The sequence below is a fragment of the Alexandromys fortis genome, unplaced genomic scaffold, assembly GCF_014885135.2.
Source record: "Alexandromys fortis isolate MF-2015 unplaced genomic scaffold, M_Fortis_MF-2015_v1.1 scaffold_170, whole genome shotgun sequence".
Classification (NCBI taxonomy): Eukaryota; Metazoa; Chordata; class Mammalia; order Rodentia; family Cricetidae; genus Alexandromys; species Alexandromys fortis.
Genome location: NW_026068084.1, coordinates 2,417,788 through 2,437,793, shown reverse-complemented (window position 1 = coordinate 2,437,793; position 20,006 = coordinate 2,417,788). Strand labels below are relative to the sequence as shown.

The 20,006-nt window shown below is 49.9% G+C and overlaps 1 protein-coding gene across 1 annotated transcript in view; it reads left to right on the top strand.

The window, feature by feature from the left end:
• Slc6a5 (solute carrier family 6 member 5) overlaps positions 1 to 20,006 on the top strand; it is a 49,424-nt gene that overhangs the window by 10,231 nt on the left and 19,187 nt on the right. Inside the window, exons 5-9 of the mRNA XM_050122097.1 lie at positions 5,618 to 5,759; positions 8,567 to 8,699; positions 13,315 to 13,449; positions 15,117 to 15,220; positions 17,913 to 18,037. Coding sequence (XP_049978054.1) covers positions 5,618 to 5,759; positions 8,567 to 8,699; positions 13,315 to 13,449; positions 15,117 to 15,220; positions 17,913 to 18,037 — 639 coding nt within the window. The remainder of the gene's footprint in view (positions 1 to 5,617; positions 5,760 to 8,566; positions 8,700 to 13,314; positions 13,450 to 15,116; positions 15,221 to 17,912; positions 18,038 to 20,006) is intronic.

Sequence of the window (20,006 nt, the reverse complement as noted above, 5' to 3'; positions counted from 1 at the left end):
CCCGAGGGACCACATGGTCACAGTGATCAGTGCCCTGTAGCTGTCCCCATTCAAAAACACAACAAGGTCCACTATTATCCATGCAGCATGCTGAAGCCAGCTGCCTTCACTGCACTGGTCTCTCTGAGAAGCTCTTTTTGGGAAATGCCAGTGTTAATACGGACAGCAAGCCTTCATAGACACTCCTTCACTGTTTCCATTTCCCAGGTGAAAAACCTGGAACATAAGCCCTGAAATTAAGTGTCTGGTCATCTTGGGACTAGGGTCCAAGTATGCATGCCTTTCAAGGCCATGACCTTACCTCAGTGCCAAATGCTTCCATCCCTCCTGAAGAGAGCCCTATGAATTACAGACAGCAAGCGACATGATGTTTTGTTTCTAGGTGGCTAAGTGGATTTTCAAACTTAAACTGTAAGTTGCGAGGTAGACAGACCCAGATCTGGACTTTGGGCCTCGAGACCCCAGATTTCTGCCCATCCAGGGTGCTTAAAGAATCTGGCTGTGCTCTAGTCTCTCAAGTCCCAGCAAAGTGGCACCATCCCAGGTGCTTCCTAAGCGATGATATGGTTGATATCTGTGAGATATAAACACGATTATGTGCACAGTAGTTAGGTCAGTGATTTCACATCTAGGCTTCTGTTCAAAGGGAAAATTAGAGGCCAGCAAGTTCTGCACAAAATGGCTAATCGCAAACACAGTCCCAGTATTGAAAAACAGTAGTAGCTTAGTATGTGACAAAATTCACATAATTGGTGTGTCAGTTCCATAGTTCAAATAAATAATGGCTTATTCAAAGGACAGGGCATTCTATCTATAATCACCCAAAATAAACATTCGTAAATAAAACATGGGGAAATCCTCACCACGTCATAGGAAATGTAAGACGTATGTTCAAAGTGGGATTTTGTCTTTATTAGCAAGACCTACATAGATTGAAGGCACGGACGTGTGAACAGTTGGGGGCCATCCTTTGCCCCGCTTCCTGTTGTAGACATGCACTTACTGTGTAGTTTATGTGTGTGCTTATTCTTTTTAAAGTAACCTGGATATTATAGACTGGGTCAGGCTCATGAATGATGTCCCAAGAGACAGGCATGACCTAGTCCTAAGTTAGCCTGAGAGGCAGAGGGATGGAGGCCTCCCATGACTAGGCATCTACTCACCAGCGACACCCACAGCCGGAGCTCAGAGTGCAGACCGTGGGCACACTTCACCCTTGTTATTCCCAGGAGCCTAGGGACGAGTCAGAGCCCACAGTACTCTTAGCCAGTGTTTTAGCTGTTTCGTTGTTAGTTAAAGAAAACAAGCGGTCAATATTGCCCCTCTGCACCCACACCCCCTCAGCCCCTGTCATCTCTACATGGGTGGCTTCTACACCTGGCCACAGGTTTTCCTTGGCAAGTGTGTCACTTCCATTGTGGTTTTGAGGTGACATAGGAAAGGTGACAGTAGCCTTATCTACACTGACATAGAGTGGCTTTAGAGCCCCTCTGCTTTGCCCAACTATTGGGGGTTCAGGCTATAGTTTTTCCCATGCCATCCCCAAGATGGACACACAAGCCAGGCTTCTTTGGGAGGCAAGCCCGCTGCCCGCCCCATCAGTGTTTCCCAATTGACCTCCCGGCACATCCCCTCAGCCCCATTAACCACCTCCTTTTCCCCAGTCCGAGAGAGGTGATGAATGAATGAATGAATGAATGAATGAATGGCTGGACATTTTCACCTTCACACACAGTGGGTGGACGTTGGTCCCATGCCTGGTGTTATTTGGATTGTGTCGGTCTGACTGGTGTTAAGTCACCATGCAGACGGTAAGTACTGCGTTCACTCTAGCCTGAGCCAGCCCTGGGTCTACCTACAGATAGACATAGATTATGCCCAGATTTTTGTCTTCTTCTTTCTCCTTCCTTACTGTTTTCATTAAGACAAAGCTGTAGTGCAGGCGGTGGTCCTCCTGTCTCAGCTTCTTGTGTCACAAGGTACCGCTTGTAGCACAGGCTACTGCTTAGGCTGGCAGCCCTCCGAGGATCCGCAATGGAGGACAGTTTGTCCCTGCCCTGCGGAATGAGTCCAGCCACCGTTTTGTGCAAACAGGGCCTTAGCTGGGTCAGCTCAAATGGGAACAGTATAAACACCATTTCTATTTCTGGAATGGCTTAATTTTCATTAGAACTTTAATTAAATGATCCCTTTTCTCCCCGGTCTTTCCTGTGCTTTCATTTATTAATAATTGCCTGAGTAAAGAGAATCCCATTCCAACAGCTTTCCAATTTAGCTGATCATTATCGCTGTTCTTTGTTCGGGGTTGCTGGGCCGCGGAGCTCTGATGAGATGGCCTGTCAACCACTTCTCTGGCCAACCGAAAGAGCGGAGTGCCGGGAAGCACGCTCCTGCCGCCCAGTGGTGAGAAGGGACATTGCAGGAGGTTTGAGGCTGCTGGTGGCTCTGCAGTGTTGCTGCGGGAACTGGGAACTTGACCTTGTGAGGCAGCACTAGTGATGCTCAACGGGACGCCCACCGCTGCATTCTAGGGAGTCTTTACAGGGGCAATTTTGGAAGCCTGCAGGGAGCCCTGCGCTCTTCGCCGAGAGGTTGCTTTTAAAAAACCACAGCACCCTACAGATAGCTCACAGTAGGTTCTCAGAATACCTTCTCCCCTCCCCTGCGCGCTAAAAGGATTTGGGTGGAACGTTAATTGCCTGGTTCAGGTTGCTGCTGGGGAAGAAAAAAACCGTCCCAGTAACTTTTTTTTCTCCTGGTTTTTCCAGACAGGGTTTCTCTGTAGCTTTGAGGCCGGTCCTGGAACTAGCTCTTGTAGACCAGGCTGGCCTTGAACTCACAGAGATCCGTCTGCAATTCTCCTGAAACTTTTTCTTAAAATATTTTTAAAGAAGATAATTTTGAAAAGGCGGGTACTAGGGAAGATAGATTTAGCAAAGCTAATTTTGGTTTGCATCTGGTCAGGGAACAGGCGCTATTGCCATTTGGTGAGCAGTGGCCAATGGTTCTTAACACACAGGACAGCTTCCTTGTCCGACCTGGACACCCGTCACAGAGGAATCCTGGTCTGAGGAAGCCGTCAGGAGGGACGCGCAATGACTGTCCTTTGAACCTTGCTTGATTGAGAGATTGAGATAAAGTCAATCTCGTGCTCCTGGCAGTCCTCTGGCCTCAGCCTGCCACACGCTGGGGTTATAGGTGTGCACCGCCACCCAGGAGTGATGGAGTTCACCAGCCCACGTTGTAGTCCGAGATACCTGGGGTGGGGAGGAGCCGCAGGGAATGGAGGCAGGCCAGGTGCTCATCCACTCCGTGGACAGATACAATGATGAAGGTTGAGTTCCTGGTAGGATTTATTGAGTATGAATCTTGAAACTCCCCGTCTTCCTTAACTTGGTTTCTGCAATAGCGCTGTGATTGGGTCATTCAAACTCAGCAGCTGGAGGTGCTCCCAGGCGGGGTGGCAGTGTGAAGCTCTACAGTCAACCCCGTGGTTGCGTGGTTGTACTCACAGAGGGTGTGGCATGGGGGACACACTGCATCTTCACCGCAAGTGTTTGTCATCGTATCTAGAGCAATTTTAACTCACGCCTCACAGTTTGGGAAGACTGCATGCAGATTGGCTTCCTGTGCCCCAGCCAGCACATCGGGAAAAGGTCAATGTGGATCGGTGGGACACTCGGTCGCCTGTTCCAGGTCACCCGCCCCCATTTATGCCTTTTTCCTTGAGTGTCCCTCAGGACTCTCTAGGTACCTGAGTTCGTGACCCCTGCTGTGTACTTCAGAGTGGGCTAGATCAAAGTGAGTGCTTTGTCCTTCCAGGCAGGACCTTGGCAACGTGGCTGCAAGTTCTGGGTACCAGCTGACTCCAGGACTAGAGGGGGTGATCTAAGGCTGAGGGCCATGGACACAGTATTTCAGACAGCCCTAAGACGCAGTCCTGCCCTCACAGCACAGTGACAGTTATGTCTTTATGGAGTCCTGTGGGTTGTTTATGTAAAATATTAGTCCATTTGTATGCACGTGTTCCTTTCTGTGGTGCTGGAAATGGAACCTGGGCCTTAGGTATGCTAGGTTAGTGCTTTACCGCTGAGCTAACCCCCGGCTATGTGTCTGTTTATGAGGCTGCTAGAAACATACTGTGAGAAGAAGAAGATCCTAGCTTCTTCCTGATGCAGGTGAAGAGAAAATAATCCATGCTTGCCGGCTCCATGGAAGACTTCTTGAGCTGGGCCCAGCATGGTGCCTGGCCTGCCAACACTTGCCTGATTGATTTTCTCTCCTTCGCCCAGGCCTTCCCAGCCTCCACGCTTCTGACATTTTTGATAAGATATTTCTTTGTTGTGGGAGAACTGACTGGTGCGTTGTCGAGTCAGTAGCATCTTTGTCTCTATGCACTTGATGTCAGTGGTGCCTGGCTTCTCAGATGCAGAAGTTAAAAAGGTTTCTGGATATCATTGTATGTCCTGTGATGATCAAATTCGCTGAGACGCACTGTTAGGTCTGGTTGAAGGCTTTTTAGCACACAGTGTGGTTACTATGTCTTCTAACTCATGTGAGGGTGAGAACTGTCTGTAAGGCGATGTGGGCTTTTAAAGTGAGCCTTAGCATTGTTCTCTGTTTGACTCAGAATCTAGTCCAAGATGCCCTAGAACTTGCTGTAAGGCTGAGTATGACTTTGAACTCTGACCCTTGAGCATCCACCTGCCCAGTGTTGGGATTGCAGGTGTGAGCCGTGGTGCCTGGTTTCATGTGGTGCTGGGCATTGAACCTGGGGTATCCTGTATGATTGACAGCCTACCAGCTGAGCTGTATCCCAGCACGTTTGATCCTCCTGCCTCTGTTTGACGCTGTTGTGATTACAGGGTAGTGCTCCTGCGCCAGGCAGAGTGCGCACTTGCTAGCAAGCCTTCTATAGAGACAGCACTTAAGAAGGAGCTATGCCTGCTGGTGGTGGCGGTGCGCCTTTAATATGAGCTTATAGAAGCAGAGACAGGCACAGCTCTGTGAGTTCAAGGCCAGCCTGTTCTACACAACAAGTTCCGAGCAGCCAGGGCTACATGGAGAAACCCTGTCTTGGAACCCTCCCCACAAGGAGCTTAGTCTGGCATATTTGCCTCTCTGCTGAAGTTCATTTACATAATCCCCTGTCTTCTGTAGTGTCCTAAGAATCTGGGTTTCAGTTTTGATCTCTTACTCACTACCTATAGGACTCAGTAGAGTTATTGACCTTTACAAAGCCCATCTTCACTTAAAAAATTAGTTAATTACGTAATGTTTTGGGGACAGGGTCTTACTGTATTGCCCAGGATGGCCTGGAACTTGCTATATAGTCCAGGCTAGCCTGGACCTCACAAAGATCCACCTGCCTCCCCAGTGCTGGGATTAGAGCCCCCCTTTTCCATTTTAAAGATCCCGGTGCTATGGAAATGTGGGTTTTAGTTACTAGCACAAGGTATTGTGTTGCTGGGGATGTGGGGTGAGAACTGTACTCTGCTGATAGTTCCCCACTGTTCCCAATACTTGGGGTCTGGCTTCTGTCCACAAGCAGGCAGAGGGAGACCCTGTGTATTCTCATACTTACCTCATTGTTTCTGCTCTGCTCTCTCCTGAACAGATTCCTGTGTTATCAGTGACCATCCCAAAATACAGATCAAGAACTCAACTTTCTGCATGACTGCCTATCCGAACTTGACAATGGTTAACTTCACCAGCCAGGCCAATAAGACGTTCGTCAGCGGGAGCGAGGAGTACTTCAAGTAAGCCTAGAGGATTGATTCCCAGACCAGACCTGTGAGATGGGAGGGGTGGGTGTCCTCCCTCTCTCTGCACCCTCCTGATGCCAGTGAGCAGAGAGTGAGACTGTGTCCTGGATGGGCTTCCAAAAGCCATTTGCTGTGCACTTGGGCCTGGAAATGAGGGGTGACCAAATGACGGCAGGTACGAACAAGATGGGTACCGCGGCAATCCATGTGCCGATGTGATGAGAAAAGAGTTCTAGCCTTGACTCATGCCATCAAAGCAGACTTCTGCCTCCCCCACTTGACTTCCAGGGAAGTTGAAATAAGAAAACAAGCCAGGCTAAGGCTTTAGTTTAAATGAGGAAACAGCCTTCCCTCCCTCCCTCCCTCCCTCCCTCCCTCCCTCCCTCCCTCCCTCCCTCCCTCCGTCCCTCCCTCCCTCCTTCCTTCCATTCCTCATATTCTTCCTCCCTCTCTCCTTCCTTCCTTTCCTTTTCTCACTCTCTTCCACCTCCCTTTTTCTCCACCCCCTTTCCCCCTTTACTTCCTTCTGCCATTCCTTCTTTCCTTCCTTTCCTTTGTCCTTGCTGCCCTTCTTTCCTGGCTGGTTTGGGACTCACAGGCATTCTCTTGCCTCAGCCTTTCTGGGCCTGGGCCTATAGGCATGAGGCCGCATGTCTGGCTGCATTTTGTCCTTTCTCTGTGAGTATTGTTAATGTTGAAAATGGGTTCAGGGTTACTAGAAGCTGCTTAGCTGGGAAGAGTACTCACTGAAATGTTTGTGGAGGAGGGCACTGTAAACTTCCTGGAGGGGAGCACAGTGCTATCCAGCTAAGCTGAGGATGTTACGCCCGCCTTACACGGGACCCCCCCCCCCCAAATCACCACAGAGCCAGTATCTGATGCAAACACACTGGGGTTTGTTTACAGGTTAGCTAACTTGGACCAGACCTTATTCAGACACACACCATGGCAGTGGGTGGGGGAGAATGGCCCTGAGGCTTCAGGGTAGGGTTTTTAAAGGGGGAAACTGCAAGCAGGGTGTCAGACGCCTTGACATTTCAGGATTGGGTAAAGTATGCAAGTTTTGAATTCATTGGTTGGGTTATAGGGGAATTTCAAAACAGTGACTGTCAGCAGACAAGAATTTCTAAGCAGCCGTTAATCAGCTATTTACAAGGATGTTTGGAGCAAGCAGATGTTGTTCGGACAACTTGCTGGGTCACTTTAACCAGGGCTGGCACAGTTTCTTGGGGATGTTTATGCCTTTGCTGGGCTGCATTCACCCCCTAGTTAGGTCCTGTCTAAAATGGAGTTCTTTCTCAAAATGGAGTTTGTTCTGCTCCTTCATTATCCTGAGTGCAGATGCGGTCTGGTGTGGACAGGACTGTGAATGAATGGAATAACAAGGCAATGGAGAAGGGTGGGCTGAGGCAAGCTAAAGGGATGTCTGCCAGCCACCAGGAGGCCAGGGTGCCTGGCTCTGCCTGATCTGTTTTGAGGTGATATGAGCCAATGCTGTTGGGGTCTCCAGTGACCACTCCTGGTTCACTGAGGTAACTTTGCATCCTAAATCCTCCGTCTCCCAAGTGCTGGGATGACAGGCGTGCACCATCATGACCTGTTCATACCATGCTGGGGATTCAAACCAGGACTGCATGTGTGCCAGGCCAGCACTCTCTAGTGAGTGCTTTCCTATTTCAGTCAACGGCAGCCTTGGAGCATGCGTAGTACAACTTCAACAATAACGCAGAGGTGCATTTTGAGTCTGTGTGGTCTACCATTCCTAGCTTCTAAAGCTGGGAAGTACAGTGCTGCCTGGATGTTCACTTGCAAAGAGCAGATGGCACAGAAAAGCCTGGCACCATTCTTCGCTCTTCAGACTTTCTTCTTCTTTTCAACAAGATTGAGTGTGTGTGTGTGTGTGAAAGAGAGAGAGAGAGAGAGAGAGAGAGAGAGAGAGAGAGAGAGAGAGAGAGACACTGTGTAAGTGTATGCCCATATGGATTTAGGTTTTTGCGCTACTCTCTGGCAAGAAAAATAAAGCAGGTTTTGAAACAAGCTGAGGTTGGCTGCACCGAGCCACCCTGATCTCACTGACCGTAGAAGCTAGAAGACATTAAAGGCTGGAGTTTGGAGTGTTTGTGGACTTCTGGGCTCGTCACATGAGGACTGGGGTCTCTATTCCTGTCCTCAGGATTGTAGAGTCAGCACTCTTAACCACTGAGCAGCCTCCCCAGCCCCACGTTCAGAATTTCTATTGTGCATCTTCCATTTTTGTGTTTTGAGAGAGGGTCTCATGTAGCCCAGACCAGGTTTGAACTTGCTACATAGCTAAGGATGACCTTAAACTCCTGCTCCTCCTGCCTCAACTTTCTGAGTGCTGAGGTTGCAGGCACGTGGGTCAAACCCAGGGCTTCGTGCATGCTAGGCAAGTGCCTTAACACAGCCAACCCCCCAGCTCTTCTGCTGTGCTTTCTGTGTGGTCACTCCAGATGTCATGCCAACTGTCTGCACAAAATCTGTGCACTGGCCACGCATGGCCTCCCAGCTCACAGCAAGTGCTCAGTAGGCAGCTGGGGGCAAGAGCCAGACCTGCCCATCCCTCTAGTCTGTCTGAGAGGTTCCTGGATGGAGGTTGTGGGTGGTGCTGGGTGTGTTTAAACCTGGTTTTGATGCTCTGATGGGAGGTTAAAGCTTGCAGATCCTCACTTTCTGTCCATTCCTTCCCTTCTCCTCCCTCTCTCCTTCCCTCCCTCTCTTTTCTCCTCCTTCCTTCCCTCCCTCCCATTCCTCTTCTTCTTCCATTTCTATCTGACCCTTAGGTACTTTGTGTTGAAGATTTCTGCAGGGATTGAATATCCGGGTGAGATCAGGTGGCCCTTGGCCTTCTGCCTCTTTCTGGCTTGGGTGATTGTGTACGCATCGCTGGCGAAAGGAATTAAGACGTCAGGAAAAGTAAGAACTTGGCTTTATCTGAGCTCACTTCCTTCCTTTTCCTCCTCCTCTTTTGCCTATTTTTTGAGACAAAGCTCTTTCCGCCCACGGCCTTCCAAGCCCCTGGGGTTTTGTAATGTCTCTGCTTGAGATGTGACACTCCGCAGAGCTTTTGATTTTTACTCTTAGCTTTTATTTCCTCCCCCCTACAAACAAAAAGCCAATTTTCTCATCTTGGCTATTTCAGAGGATTTCTATTTACTCAGTTTGAAGGTGAAAGTTGTTGCATTGGGAGATTAAGTTTAGGGTGTTTCAGTTCCAACACCGTTCTGTTTGAGCACTCACTGAAGGAACTATCAGGGCCCATATATTCTCTAAGATCAGTTTTCTAATCTGTGATGTGGGAGTTGGGATTGAGGCCTGAAGACCCCACTGACTCAGGATGAGCACTGTGGGGCTATAGGAAGATAGAGGATGTTGAAGGGACCACGCACCCATGTCCAGGCTGGCCTGTGCTTTCCCCATTTCCTTGCCTCTCATGGCTTGGACTTGAGCTGAATGGCAGTTCCATCTTCTATAACGATGCTTAGAGCAACCAGCCAAGTGTCTGCTCAGCCACAGCCCCACAGGCTAGAGGGGGAGATGATATGGCCTGGCCATGGTCCACTGGAAAGGCTGCAATCACTTCCAAGCTGTGTAACTATGGACATGCCAGTCAACCTTGGGAGCCTGTGTCTTAACCCTCAACTACCTAACCTGGGCATGGTAGCCCACACCCTGTAGGATTTCCACAAGGGGATGAGAATGCGCGTAAAATACCTGGTGTTCGGCCAGGACTTCATTAGCGCGAGTTCCTTTCACTTGGTTATAAATGCCCGATGGGCTGGTGGTCATCCCGTGGACATCTCAGAAACAGTGGCTTCACCGGGGAAGCACGAAGAGTAGGCACCTTGTGGAGAGCTCTGTGGGGGGGGGCACAGCTGACGGCTCCACGTGCACCAGTATCTCAGACCCGCACTGCTCCACCGGTTCCCTTCTACACACAGGCTGTGTTCACCTAGCTGCCCGCGAGCACACAGTTCATGAGTGGCAGCAGGGACATCTGAACATGGATGGCAGAGCCTAGAATCTATATGAGTTTCTCTGTAAGAAACCACGGGTCCCCATTTGCTAGGTCTCCCGGCCTGTCTCAGCTCTATCACTGATATTTTGGATAATACTAGGGTGTGTCAAGGCCTTTTTGTGCTTGTGTGCAAAAATCTAGCACTGAAATAAGTATTCTGCAAGTTTTTGTTTGTTTGTTTTCTGAGGCCGGGCATCACTGCGCAGTCCTGACTGTCCTGGAATTTGTTATAGGTCAGCGAGCCTTGAACTCACAGATTCCCTGTCTCCCTCCTAGGCGCTGCCTCTGAGTGTGCACCGTCACATCTGGCCTCTAAGATTCTTTTCTGCGCCAATCATCTGTGCTTTTGTTGGAGTAGCATAACACTGACTCTTTCAAGTGGTTAGAGTTTAATTTTTTGGGCTGGATTTCGTGGGCTTTGGGGATGGCAAAGTTGAAAGTACTCTGGAGCCAGGAAGTTTGTCATTGACACCTGGCATACTAATCCTGTTTCCCTTAGGAAGGTTTCCAATCAAATACCAAGGAGGACTTTTGTTTTCCCTTCCTCAAAATGAAGATTGCCACCAGGAACAATGAACTGCGTTTTCTTATCCTGAGCTGGGCTAAACTGCCATAAATCAAAGATAGTTATCTGAGAGCCAGAGAGAACATGGGACTGAGGGGCTCATATGTGATATGAGATTCCACAAGCACTGCCCAGGCCAACAGAGATGCCCTCTTTCCCTGGGGTGATGTGAGCTCAGTTTCTCTGGTGCAGGCCCTGAGGAGACAAAGTTGGTCTTTGGAGACATGGGCCTTTGAGCAGGTAGAGCTCTGCAGGTGAGGGTAGGCAGCCTAAAGCGCCCCAAGGTCGCAGGCAGATCCCCTGGCCCCTGGGCTACTCGACTGGAAAGTTCCAGCAGCACAGCAGAGCTAAGCTGATCACTGTCTGAGTGAGGAGGAAGCCAGCAGGGGTCAGGCCAGTCATTGCCCCTCCTGCCAAGCATGCCTCATTAGTGCTCACCGTTAGTCGGACAGAGCACGTGAAACAGGTAAGCGTGGAAGCCCACCTGACGCAGGTGAGCAGCGTGCAGGAAGTCGCCACCTGCTCCCCGCTCACTTCCAATGTGCAAGCCCAATGCTACTCTCTCAGGTCACCAGGAGTCAAGGAGCTGGACCACCTACACATGGTGTGGGTTCTCTCTGTGCCTGGGGTGTGCATTTAAGGAGACTCTCAGGCTGGCTTGTAGGTCCCTGCAAGTGGCACCTACTGAGGCCTTGTGTCCTCGGCACCTCACGTGCTGACCTCCAGCCTCCAGCCCCCAGCCCCCATTCCTGGTCTGGCAGCTCACAGAATGACACTTAATGGCCCTGATGGCTTTGGAGTGGCTTCAGGTTTGGATCTTGGTCCATGAATGGAATATTTAACCCCCTGTCTTGTGGTTAGCCTGGGTCTCAGCGTCTTGTGCCACAGTGGCCATGTGGGAACAGCTGGCTCAGCTAGCTCAGCTGTGCCAAGTGAGAGGCGGGGTCCTGATGGTTCCTCCCACAGGCCCCTGGGGACTAGAGAGTCTCTTCTCGGTGTCCGGTGATAGCCTTCCCTTCCCATCAGCCCTAGGTGGTCCTCAGTTGCTCCGTCCCTGATGGAGGTAAGAAATGAGCCTGAATGTGACCAGGTCCTGCCTTGTAGCATCTCCTTTTCCAGACTCACAGCCAGGAGGCCAGTCTGGCCAGCTTAGGGTGGACTGATTTAATTTTCCCCCAAGGTGTCAGATGTCCTTGGATTTTGGAATGCCTGTACGCAAGGCCTTCACCTTTCCTTCAGACTTAGAGGGAGGGGACAGAAGTAAGTTTGGAGATGCAGGAGGGGCTTGGATGCTGGCCCGACCTCACTTCTGGGACCAGAGGGAGAAACAATGGATGTTCCTTGGGTCGGAGGAGAAGTGACTTGGTTAGCATGGTAGCAGGGGAGGAGAAGGCGGCCAACTCCTTGCATGTCTGTAGCCAGCAAGTGAGGGCGTGGCTTTGAGTGCCTGGGTGTCTCAGTGTTAGGAAGCTTCACCCCGAGGTCCTTGACAGGCTCCCAGTCCTCTTCCTCTTTGACTGCCCTATCACACTTCTCTAGCACTCCTAGTGGAGCACGCGGATATTCCCAGCTGCAAGTACTGACACATGTCCAGAGAGCTTTAACCACTCCTCTAAGTGACCCAGCTCAGAATGGAGGAGTCAGGATTTGAATCCGGCCCCCGTGACTATGGAGCTGGGGAGGCACAGTTCACTCCCCCCCATCTACTAAGTCTCAATCTCAAGCCCTCCCTTCACCCCAAGGCTTGATTAACAGGCAACGAAGTACTCCTAACTTATCCTCCTTCAGCACATCCCCGAGGTCTGTTGATGTTTCTCCAGATGTTGTTTTACTCAGTCCCGGCCCACTTCCCAAAGCCACAGCTACCTGTTTGCACTCTGGGCCTCCTGAGCCCCGACCTCCTCCAGCACCTCTAGCTACCCCCTCTTCACCCTTGGCTCGGGCCTTCTGCCATCCTAGTAGTGAGGGGCGAGCACCCTTTGTGTTCCTGCCTTGCCTCTATCTCCCCTCCTCCCTCTTCCCATCACGACTCCACACTTTGCGTTCGCCTTCATGCTCTGAGACCCAGCTCGAGTGACATGTCCGTGAATCCTTCAGACGCTGCATACTTCCCTGGAATCCCACGGGCCTCCTATGCATGGCTCAGCCCCTATTCAGACACTGGGGCCTCTCCGTTATGTACCCCCTCTCTGTAGAGCTGGTGTCTGTCACAGCAGCCAGCTCACAGGGAGCCCTCCACAAATGCCTGCGGAACTGAGCTGTATTTCATGACTTTCTTATGGTCAGGCCCTGCACTGGGCTTCCACACAGCAGCCTGTATAATTCTCAGTATTGTCTTAGGACAATAACTCTATACCCATATATATAGATACATTCATATATATACATTAACATACTACATTAATATATGTATATGTGAACATTAACATATATGTATATAAACACATTAATATATATGTACATACACACATCAATATATGTATATATACACACATTAATATATATTAATATATTACAGCTATTTGAACTGAGGTTCAGAGGCTTTAAGGGCCTGCCCAAGATCATACTTCAGTGTCAGAGATTGGATATTTTTTGGATAGAAGAGTGTCTAATTTTAGGCCCTCCAGCAGAGATGGGGTAGGACTTTTGGTGAACACAGCACAAAGCCTCCCTTCCCACCTGTGGTCTCTCACATTGTTGGTTAGTTGGTAGCTGTGTAGGGTGGCATCTCCCAGGCTTGACTGACAGGAAAGGAAGGAAATTACTCTGCCTTCTTCCCTATCTGGTTTCCACCTCCGTGTTTCGCATGGTTCTCCAGTGCCGTCAGAGCTCAGGGAGAACTCACTGTTGGGCATGTGTACCCGGGTGCCAGGTCCTCGGTCACCTCCCCTTGGTAATATCTTCAGGGATGCCCGCTCACCCGCCTCTCCGTCCCTCTGCCCTTCCAGGTGGTGTACTTCACAGCCACGTTCCCCTATGTCGTGCTGGTCATCCTCCTCATCCGGGGGGTCACACTGCCTGGAGCTGGAGCTGGCATCTGGTACTTCATCACGCCGAAGTGGGAAAAACTCACGGATGCCACGGTGGGCCCCTTACTCTGTTTCTAGCGGACTGGAAGCAGGGGTGGGGGGAACTATCGGAGATGGGCCACAGTCCCTGCCCCCATGGGAATCCCCATGCCTACTTCAGGTCTGGGAGATTTTGGTGTGCTAAGGCGTTGATGGGCAGATTCTGCGGCTAGAGTTGTAGGGTACGCTCTATTGAAGACCGGGGTCTTTTGATAGCCCTGGGCCACCTCATGCCTCGTATCTGTAGCTTGTTGAAAGTGGAATTTTGTTGTCTGGAAAATCAGAGCACGGGCAGGTCTTCGATCTTCAAGGCCCTAGACACTTTGGATACTTCCTACACACTGATGTGAGACATGCACACACTTGAACGTCCTCCTTGCATTAGGTGTATTGCACACCACACTCTCAAAAATACACACTCATACAAGCATCCCTTCCTGTGAAGGGTGATTGCGCAACCGCAGACGAATCTCCTCTGCTTTCCTAAGGTACATTAAAAACTCCTGGCAAGGACTGAGTTTGGCTGCACGTACCACAGTTTCCAGACACGGCCTGCGTACACAAGATAGTGGTTGGCTCTATTCTTGTGGTAGTTGGTTAAGAGCCAGTTTAAGCCTCGGTGATGTCATGAGGGGTGAAGGGTCTAGTCTTTCCTCTTTACCTTCCTTAGGGACTAGACTCCCCGGAACTTCCGGTACGCCTGCCATCATATCAACATTCCAGGTAGCACAAAGGTCTGAGAGGAGAGGCAGAGAGAAGCATGCCTCCTCTTGAGGAGGAGAGACTGCAGAGACTCCACATAGTAATTTATCCTCACACAATTGGTCGGAGACTAAGTGACATGGTGATTTTCCCCACTGAGCCTCCTGATGGAGAAGCTGGACACACGACTGCTCTTCCATGAACCGTAGCTTTGTTTCTGAGTAGACAAGGAGAGTGGATGTTGGCGGATGTAGGCTTTGCCAGCCTCATACTTGATATCTACCTTTGCATTATTTCAAGTACATTAAAATTTTTATTAGACATTTATTTGTATGTGGGGTGTGTGTGTGTGTGTGTGTGTGTACACAAGTTTTAGGAGTCCCTTCTCTCTGCCATGTCAGTCCTGGTCCTCAGTTTTTGTGGCAGTGACTTTAATTACTAAGCCTTCTTACCAGCCCCCTTAAGGACAATTTCAAGTTGATATTAAATTGATGAACATAGGTCCATTGTAGATGCCATGTGAGGTTGGCCAGCAAGAATCACCCTCTAGAGCCAGGCTCAGGGGGAAGGTGACCCCATGAAGTCTGTCCATTTCGTTGCCACTCTGCTCAGACTGGCGACCTGTGGAATCTCAGGTTTTGAGTGGCAATTGTCATAAAGCATAGGACTGTCAATTGAATCAGATTTTGTTTTGTATCCATGACTTTATCTTGTTGCCGTTGATTGTCGCTTTGGTGTGTGACTGTTTTTTGATGTGGAGGGGCATGTAAGCCCAGGTCTGCCCATAGATGGTTCCAACCCTTGCTTCGATCACACTGTGTCAGAATGTCCCAGCTAACTCCTGTGCTGGCTTCAGGCACAGGAGAGGCACAGCTTCCATCTGTGTGCTTAGGACTCTCCTGCCGCTAATCACCTCCCATTTACTTGGGAAGGCGACACGCTGGTCTCTCTCATGACGTGGCTCTCCCGCTTCTTTCCAGGTGTGGAAGGATGCCGCCACTCAGATTTTCTTCTCCCTGTCTGCTGCCTGGGGAGGGCTCATCACTCTGTCTTCTTACAACAAATTCCACAACAACTGCTACAGGTACATGTGGGCCTGACATCCAGAGGGAGAAGGCCCGCGAAGTTAGCGCAATGAAGCCTCCACAGGCCCACGAGGCAGAGCTAGAGCTACGCTAGGGCTCAGGAGGAGCTCTCTGACCAAGGTCTGGTCACCGACTCCATCATCTCAGCTGATCCCACTGGCCAAGGCGCTGAGTGGAGAATACTATCTAAGGATGCAGCGTGTCCCTGGAGAGGTCACTGTGGCTGCTTGTGTCCCATGGGAGTCCATGTATCCAATCATGGAGTAGCTATGTGTGTAGTAGGGTCCCTGATCACTTGATAAATACTTTTCAAGGGGTTTCATAGAAAAGAAAGCCTGATGAAGAGGGAGGGGCAGCATGGAGCTAGGGGGCATTTAAGGATATCATTGCCATGTGCTACACACACAAGGCGCAGGCAGGATGTGCCCCTCTGGACATCCATCTTCTCATCCGCAGAACACAGAACTCAATGCTTTGTGGGTCAGAGGTGGTGCATGCAGTTACACATAGTAGGTATTCATTCAATAAGTGACTATCTTCATTCAGGGTCAAGGACCCAAAGTCAGGATACAAAATTCACCCCATAATTCCTTGAAGGCCAGGTGCCAGACTCAGGCATTTGAAGAGTGTTGGTCACACCGCTCGGCAGCTGCTGGGGCCAGCTGGTCTGGACACCTTCAGTGGGTAGGGTACTGCTGTGGGCCTCACAGGAAATGAGGCTGTGTGGCCTGGCAGCAAGGGTCGAGGCTGAGAGCTAGATGCAGTTGATTCCGTTTCTGTTCCACCACACTCCCTTGCCCCAGCTTGCTCTTTAGAAGCCCAGGGGTTGGTAGGGCAGGTGTTTTCTCCACATCCACTTTGTGCCAGGCTGAGTGAGCTGCAGACATCACCTGTTCTGTGTTCCCAGTTCCTGAAAGAGAGAGGTGACGTCATTGCCACCATTACAGTCTGAGCAGAAAGGAACCGCTCAGGGTCATTTTAGGTCATGCATGAGCATCCTCGCAATGATTAATAAGTCATGGGAGCTACCACAGGAAGTATGCTGTCAAGTGGTCGCTACGGGGGGGGGGGGGGGGGAAGAGGAGAAAGAAGACCAGGATCCAAGATTTCAGTGCAGGCCCAAATGCTCTATCTATCTGAGGCCTTACATTTGAGCCTAGGGCAGACTCTGAACCCCTGGCTGTGCTACCTGCAGAAGGCTCTAGAACGGTGGTTCTCAACCTTCCTAATACTATGTCCCTTTAATACAGTTCCTCACAGAGTAGTAACCCCTAACCATAAAATATTTGCGTTGTTAGTTCATAATTATAATTTTGCTATAGTATGAGTCACACTATAAATATTTTGGGGGCTAGAGTTTGCTGGACGGGTTGAGAACCCCTGCTCTAGAATGAAGGCAGTGATGGCCGTCTTGTTCCCGTTGTTCCGCTTGCCCTTTGCAGCCCTGTGACCCTAGCTCCAGGATGCCGTCATAACGTGGGTGTCATCTCAATGACCCGCTGCCCTTCTATTCCTCATACTGGGCTCCTGCCTTTGAACTCTCCAAGACTGTGTCACCTCCTTTTTCACTGTGATGGCTGGGTCATCTCCTATCATGATATCACCGTTACTCTGGCCTAGTATTACAAAAATACTTGACACTGGGTAATTTATAATTGATAGAAAAGTATCACTCATATTTATAGATACTGGGAACCCTAGGGTCAAGGTGCTGGAAGATTCAGTGTCTGGTGAGGTCTCCCTCCAGGCTCCAGATGGCACCTTGTGGCAGCTGCCCAGTGGTGGGCGTCAGGGCACCACACACCTCATAGCATCTTTCATGAAGGCATCGTCCTTTTTATGGGGTGGTACCATTCTTCCAAAGCCCTACCTTGTAATCTGATCACATTGGGGACTGAGCTTCATCACGGTCGTTTGGGGGAGACTCGAGCATCTAGCCGCTGTGAATTAGTTCTCCTAAGCATAAGGCACTAGCGCTTCCCCTCAGAGATCCTCGGTGGGGTCATTATAATTATATTTATTAGATATATTATAATTATTATAATATAATAAATATATAATATCGTTATTAAGTCAATGAGAATGTCCCACAATGTATTTTAGTCACACCCACGCCCTCCTCCCAATACACCCCCTTCCCGACCTCTCTTCACAGTGTGTCTTTTCGTGGTTAGAAGAGACTGTCTCACGGCAGACATCCTGGGTCTCTGGCTCTGGCACCCATTCCGCCCCCTCTTCTGTGATGGTCTCTGAGACTTGGGTGTAGCGGCTGTGTTACAGAAGTATCAGCTGGGGAGTTAGAGACCAGCACCTCACAGTCGTTCCCTGCCACGTGGACAGTTGTGGATCTCTCACATGGTCTCCATCTGCTGACGAACGCTTTTGAGGAGGTGTGAGAGCTACACTTCTATCTGTGGAAATAAGGATGATGATTTAGGACACAGTAGAAACCATGCCGGTTTAGGAAAGTGGCATTGGAGTCTCTGGGGACATTTCAGCTTGGCAGAAGGACATCTGGGCTCAGGACTGACTGCTTGCTTCTTTCCTTGGATGTACATACGTGGGCTGATGACAAGCCCATGGGTGGACCCACATGCTCATGGAGTACAGATACATGGCACACGTTTGTCCTTCCCCATCCCTTCCTCCTTGCGAGGTTTAAGTCACCAAACTCTGGTCTCTTCCTTCCAGGGACACGCTGATTGTGACCTGCACCAACAGTGCCACTAGCATCTTTGCTGGGTTCGTCATCTTCTCTGTCATCGGCTTCATGGCCAACGAACGCAAAGTCAACATTGAGAATGTGGCCGACCAAGGTACAGGGCAGTTTTCACCTCGTTAGGTCGGGAACTTGGATGGATGGAGTTGGGGTACTCAAGTATCTTGACAATGACTAAGACAGGCCCTATGGGAAGCTCATGAGTGCTGACCTTAGAGCTTTTAGGCCTCTTTCCTCCGCCTCTATTTTTTTTTCTTTTGTCTTCCTTGCTCTCTTGACCCTGCTTCAGCCCTCACTGGTCAGGGCTGTACCTGTTAGACCTGTTAGGCACCAGTAGGGGATTCATTAGGCAGCCCACAGCCCGGCTGCTGCTCCTGGTACCTGCTCTGTAGATCCTTAACGAGCTCTGGCTTGACTTCAGGGAGGCTTGTCCTTACAAAGCACTTTTCCTAAATGTTGGGTCAAGTGTGTTCTCAAGGCTTTCTGCTTAGCATGGCAGACCTGCAGTTTTCTCAGCAGTGAGTGAGCAGGTGGTGGGGGTGGGAGTGGGGCCTGAATGTTTACACTGTGCCCAAACGATGCCAACATTTCCATAGGGTTTGGGAGTTTGCAAGAGCTCTCCTCTCATCACTTACATTTCCAGGACAGCATTTATGGAGGGAGTAGTTAAGATTTTTATTAACTTTATTTCCACTCTGCCTTGTTCTACAGTGGATTAGGGTATTGCAAAGTCGTGGCGGCTGGGGACCGTCATTGTGGGGGTTGTCGATCATTCTGGTTGTCTCATCAAGCGTATTGGCTTCAGCGTGTGACAGGTGCGGAGAGGCATAGCCATGAGCCCCAGGCCCCCCAGAGGTGGGAGGCTCACCTGGCAGCTGTCCTTCAAGTGACTCCCAGTGGTTCTCAGAGCAAGCACATAGGAGAAGCCAAGCGCTAGGTCACCTTTCAGAAGGGACGGCCCGGTCTCTTCCTGTCCACCGGGGACAATTAATCATTGCTTCCTTTGTGCCAACACGGCCTGGAGGAGTTAAGGTGCCAGCGTATGCCAGGGCTGTCATCTCTCCCTGGAGAGAGCACGAGCCCCAGAGAGCTTGGTTCTGTATCAGTGAGCTCTGCGGTGCTTTCTGCTGGCTGAGACTTCTCCAGCTCCCTGGGAGGCAGGGCATGCTGAGAGGGCCTTATCCTCCGGCTCTGAGCCACCCCTGGCTGTTCTATAACCTCAATTTCTTCCAGCACAGTCATTGAGGCCGATAGTTTCCGCCCCAGTTTCTAGAATTTCTGAGGCATTTTGCTTTTTTTTTTTTTTTAACTATCTTGTTGGGAATTAGTGGATGCACCGACAAAAAACAGTAACTGGGGACACACAGGCCACTTAAGCCAGCTGCTCTGAGCTGTCTCCTGTCCCAGCAGGCCTGGGGAGGACAGGTGCTATTAACACTCAGATACAAATTTGCAGATCTTCCGCCTGCAAAGCAGCAGCAATTTCCAGCAAGTCTCTCTGAAATTCCCCTTCCTGTAGTTGTTCTCGCCCGCCATTTTACAGGAAGAAGATCACATCTAACCCAGGTGCAGAAACAGTGGGCGCATTCCCCAGGAGGGACCCTGAGTCCTGAGACCTGTCCCAGACTCTTTGTGGGACTCATATATATTCTTTATAAAAAATTTGTTATATATTTTTATTGTTTCTTTTATTTTTTCAGATTATAAAATAATTACATAATTTCCCACTTCTCTTTCCTCCTGTATACCCTCCTTGCTCCTTTTTAGATATATAGCCTTTTTCATTAATTGTTGTTGCATGCATGTATGTACATGTATATATATATGTATACACACATACATATACATACACACATATACATATATATATTCCTAAATATATTTTACTCAGTCTTTGCAATGTTACTTGAATGTATGTTTCAGGGCAGATTGTTTGGCACTGGATAACCAGTTGTAAAGTCTTCCCCGGGTAAGGCTATTTCTCCTGCTCCCAGTGTTCCTTAGGTGCCCGTAGTTTTTGTGTAGGGTTGAAGCCTCATGGTCTTCCCCTGTCTTCTTTGGCATGT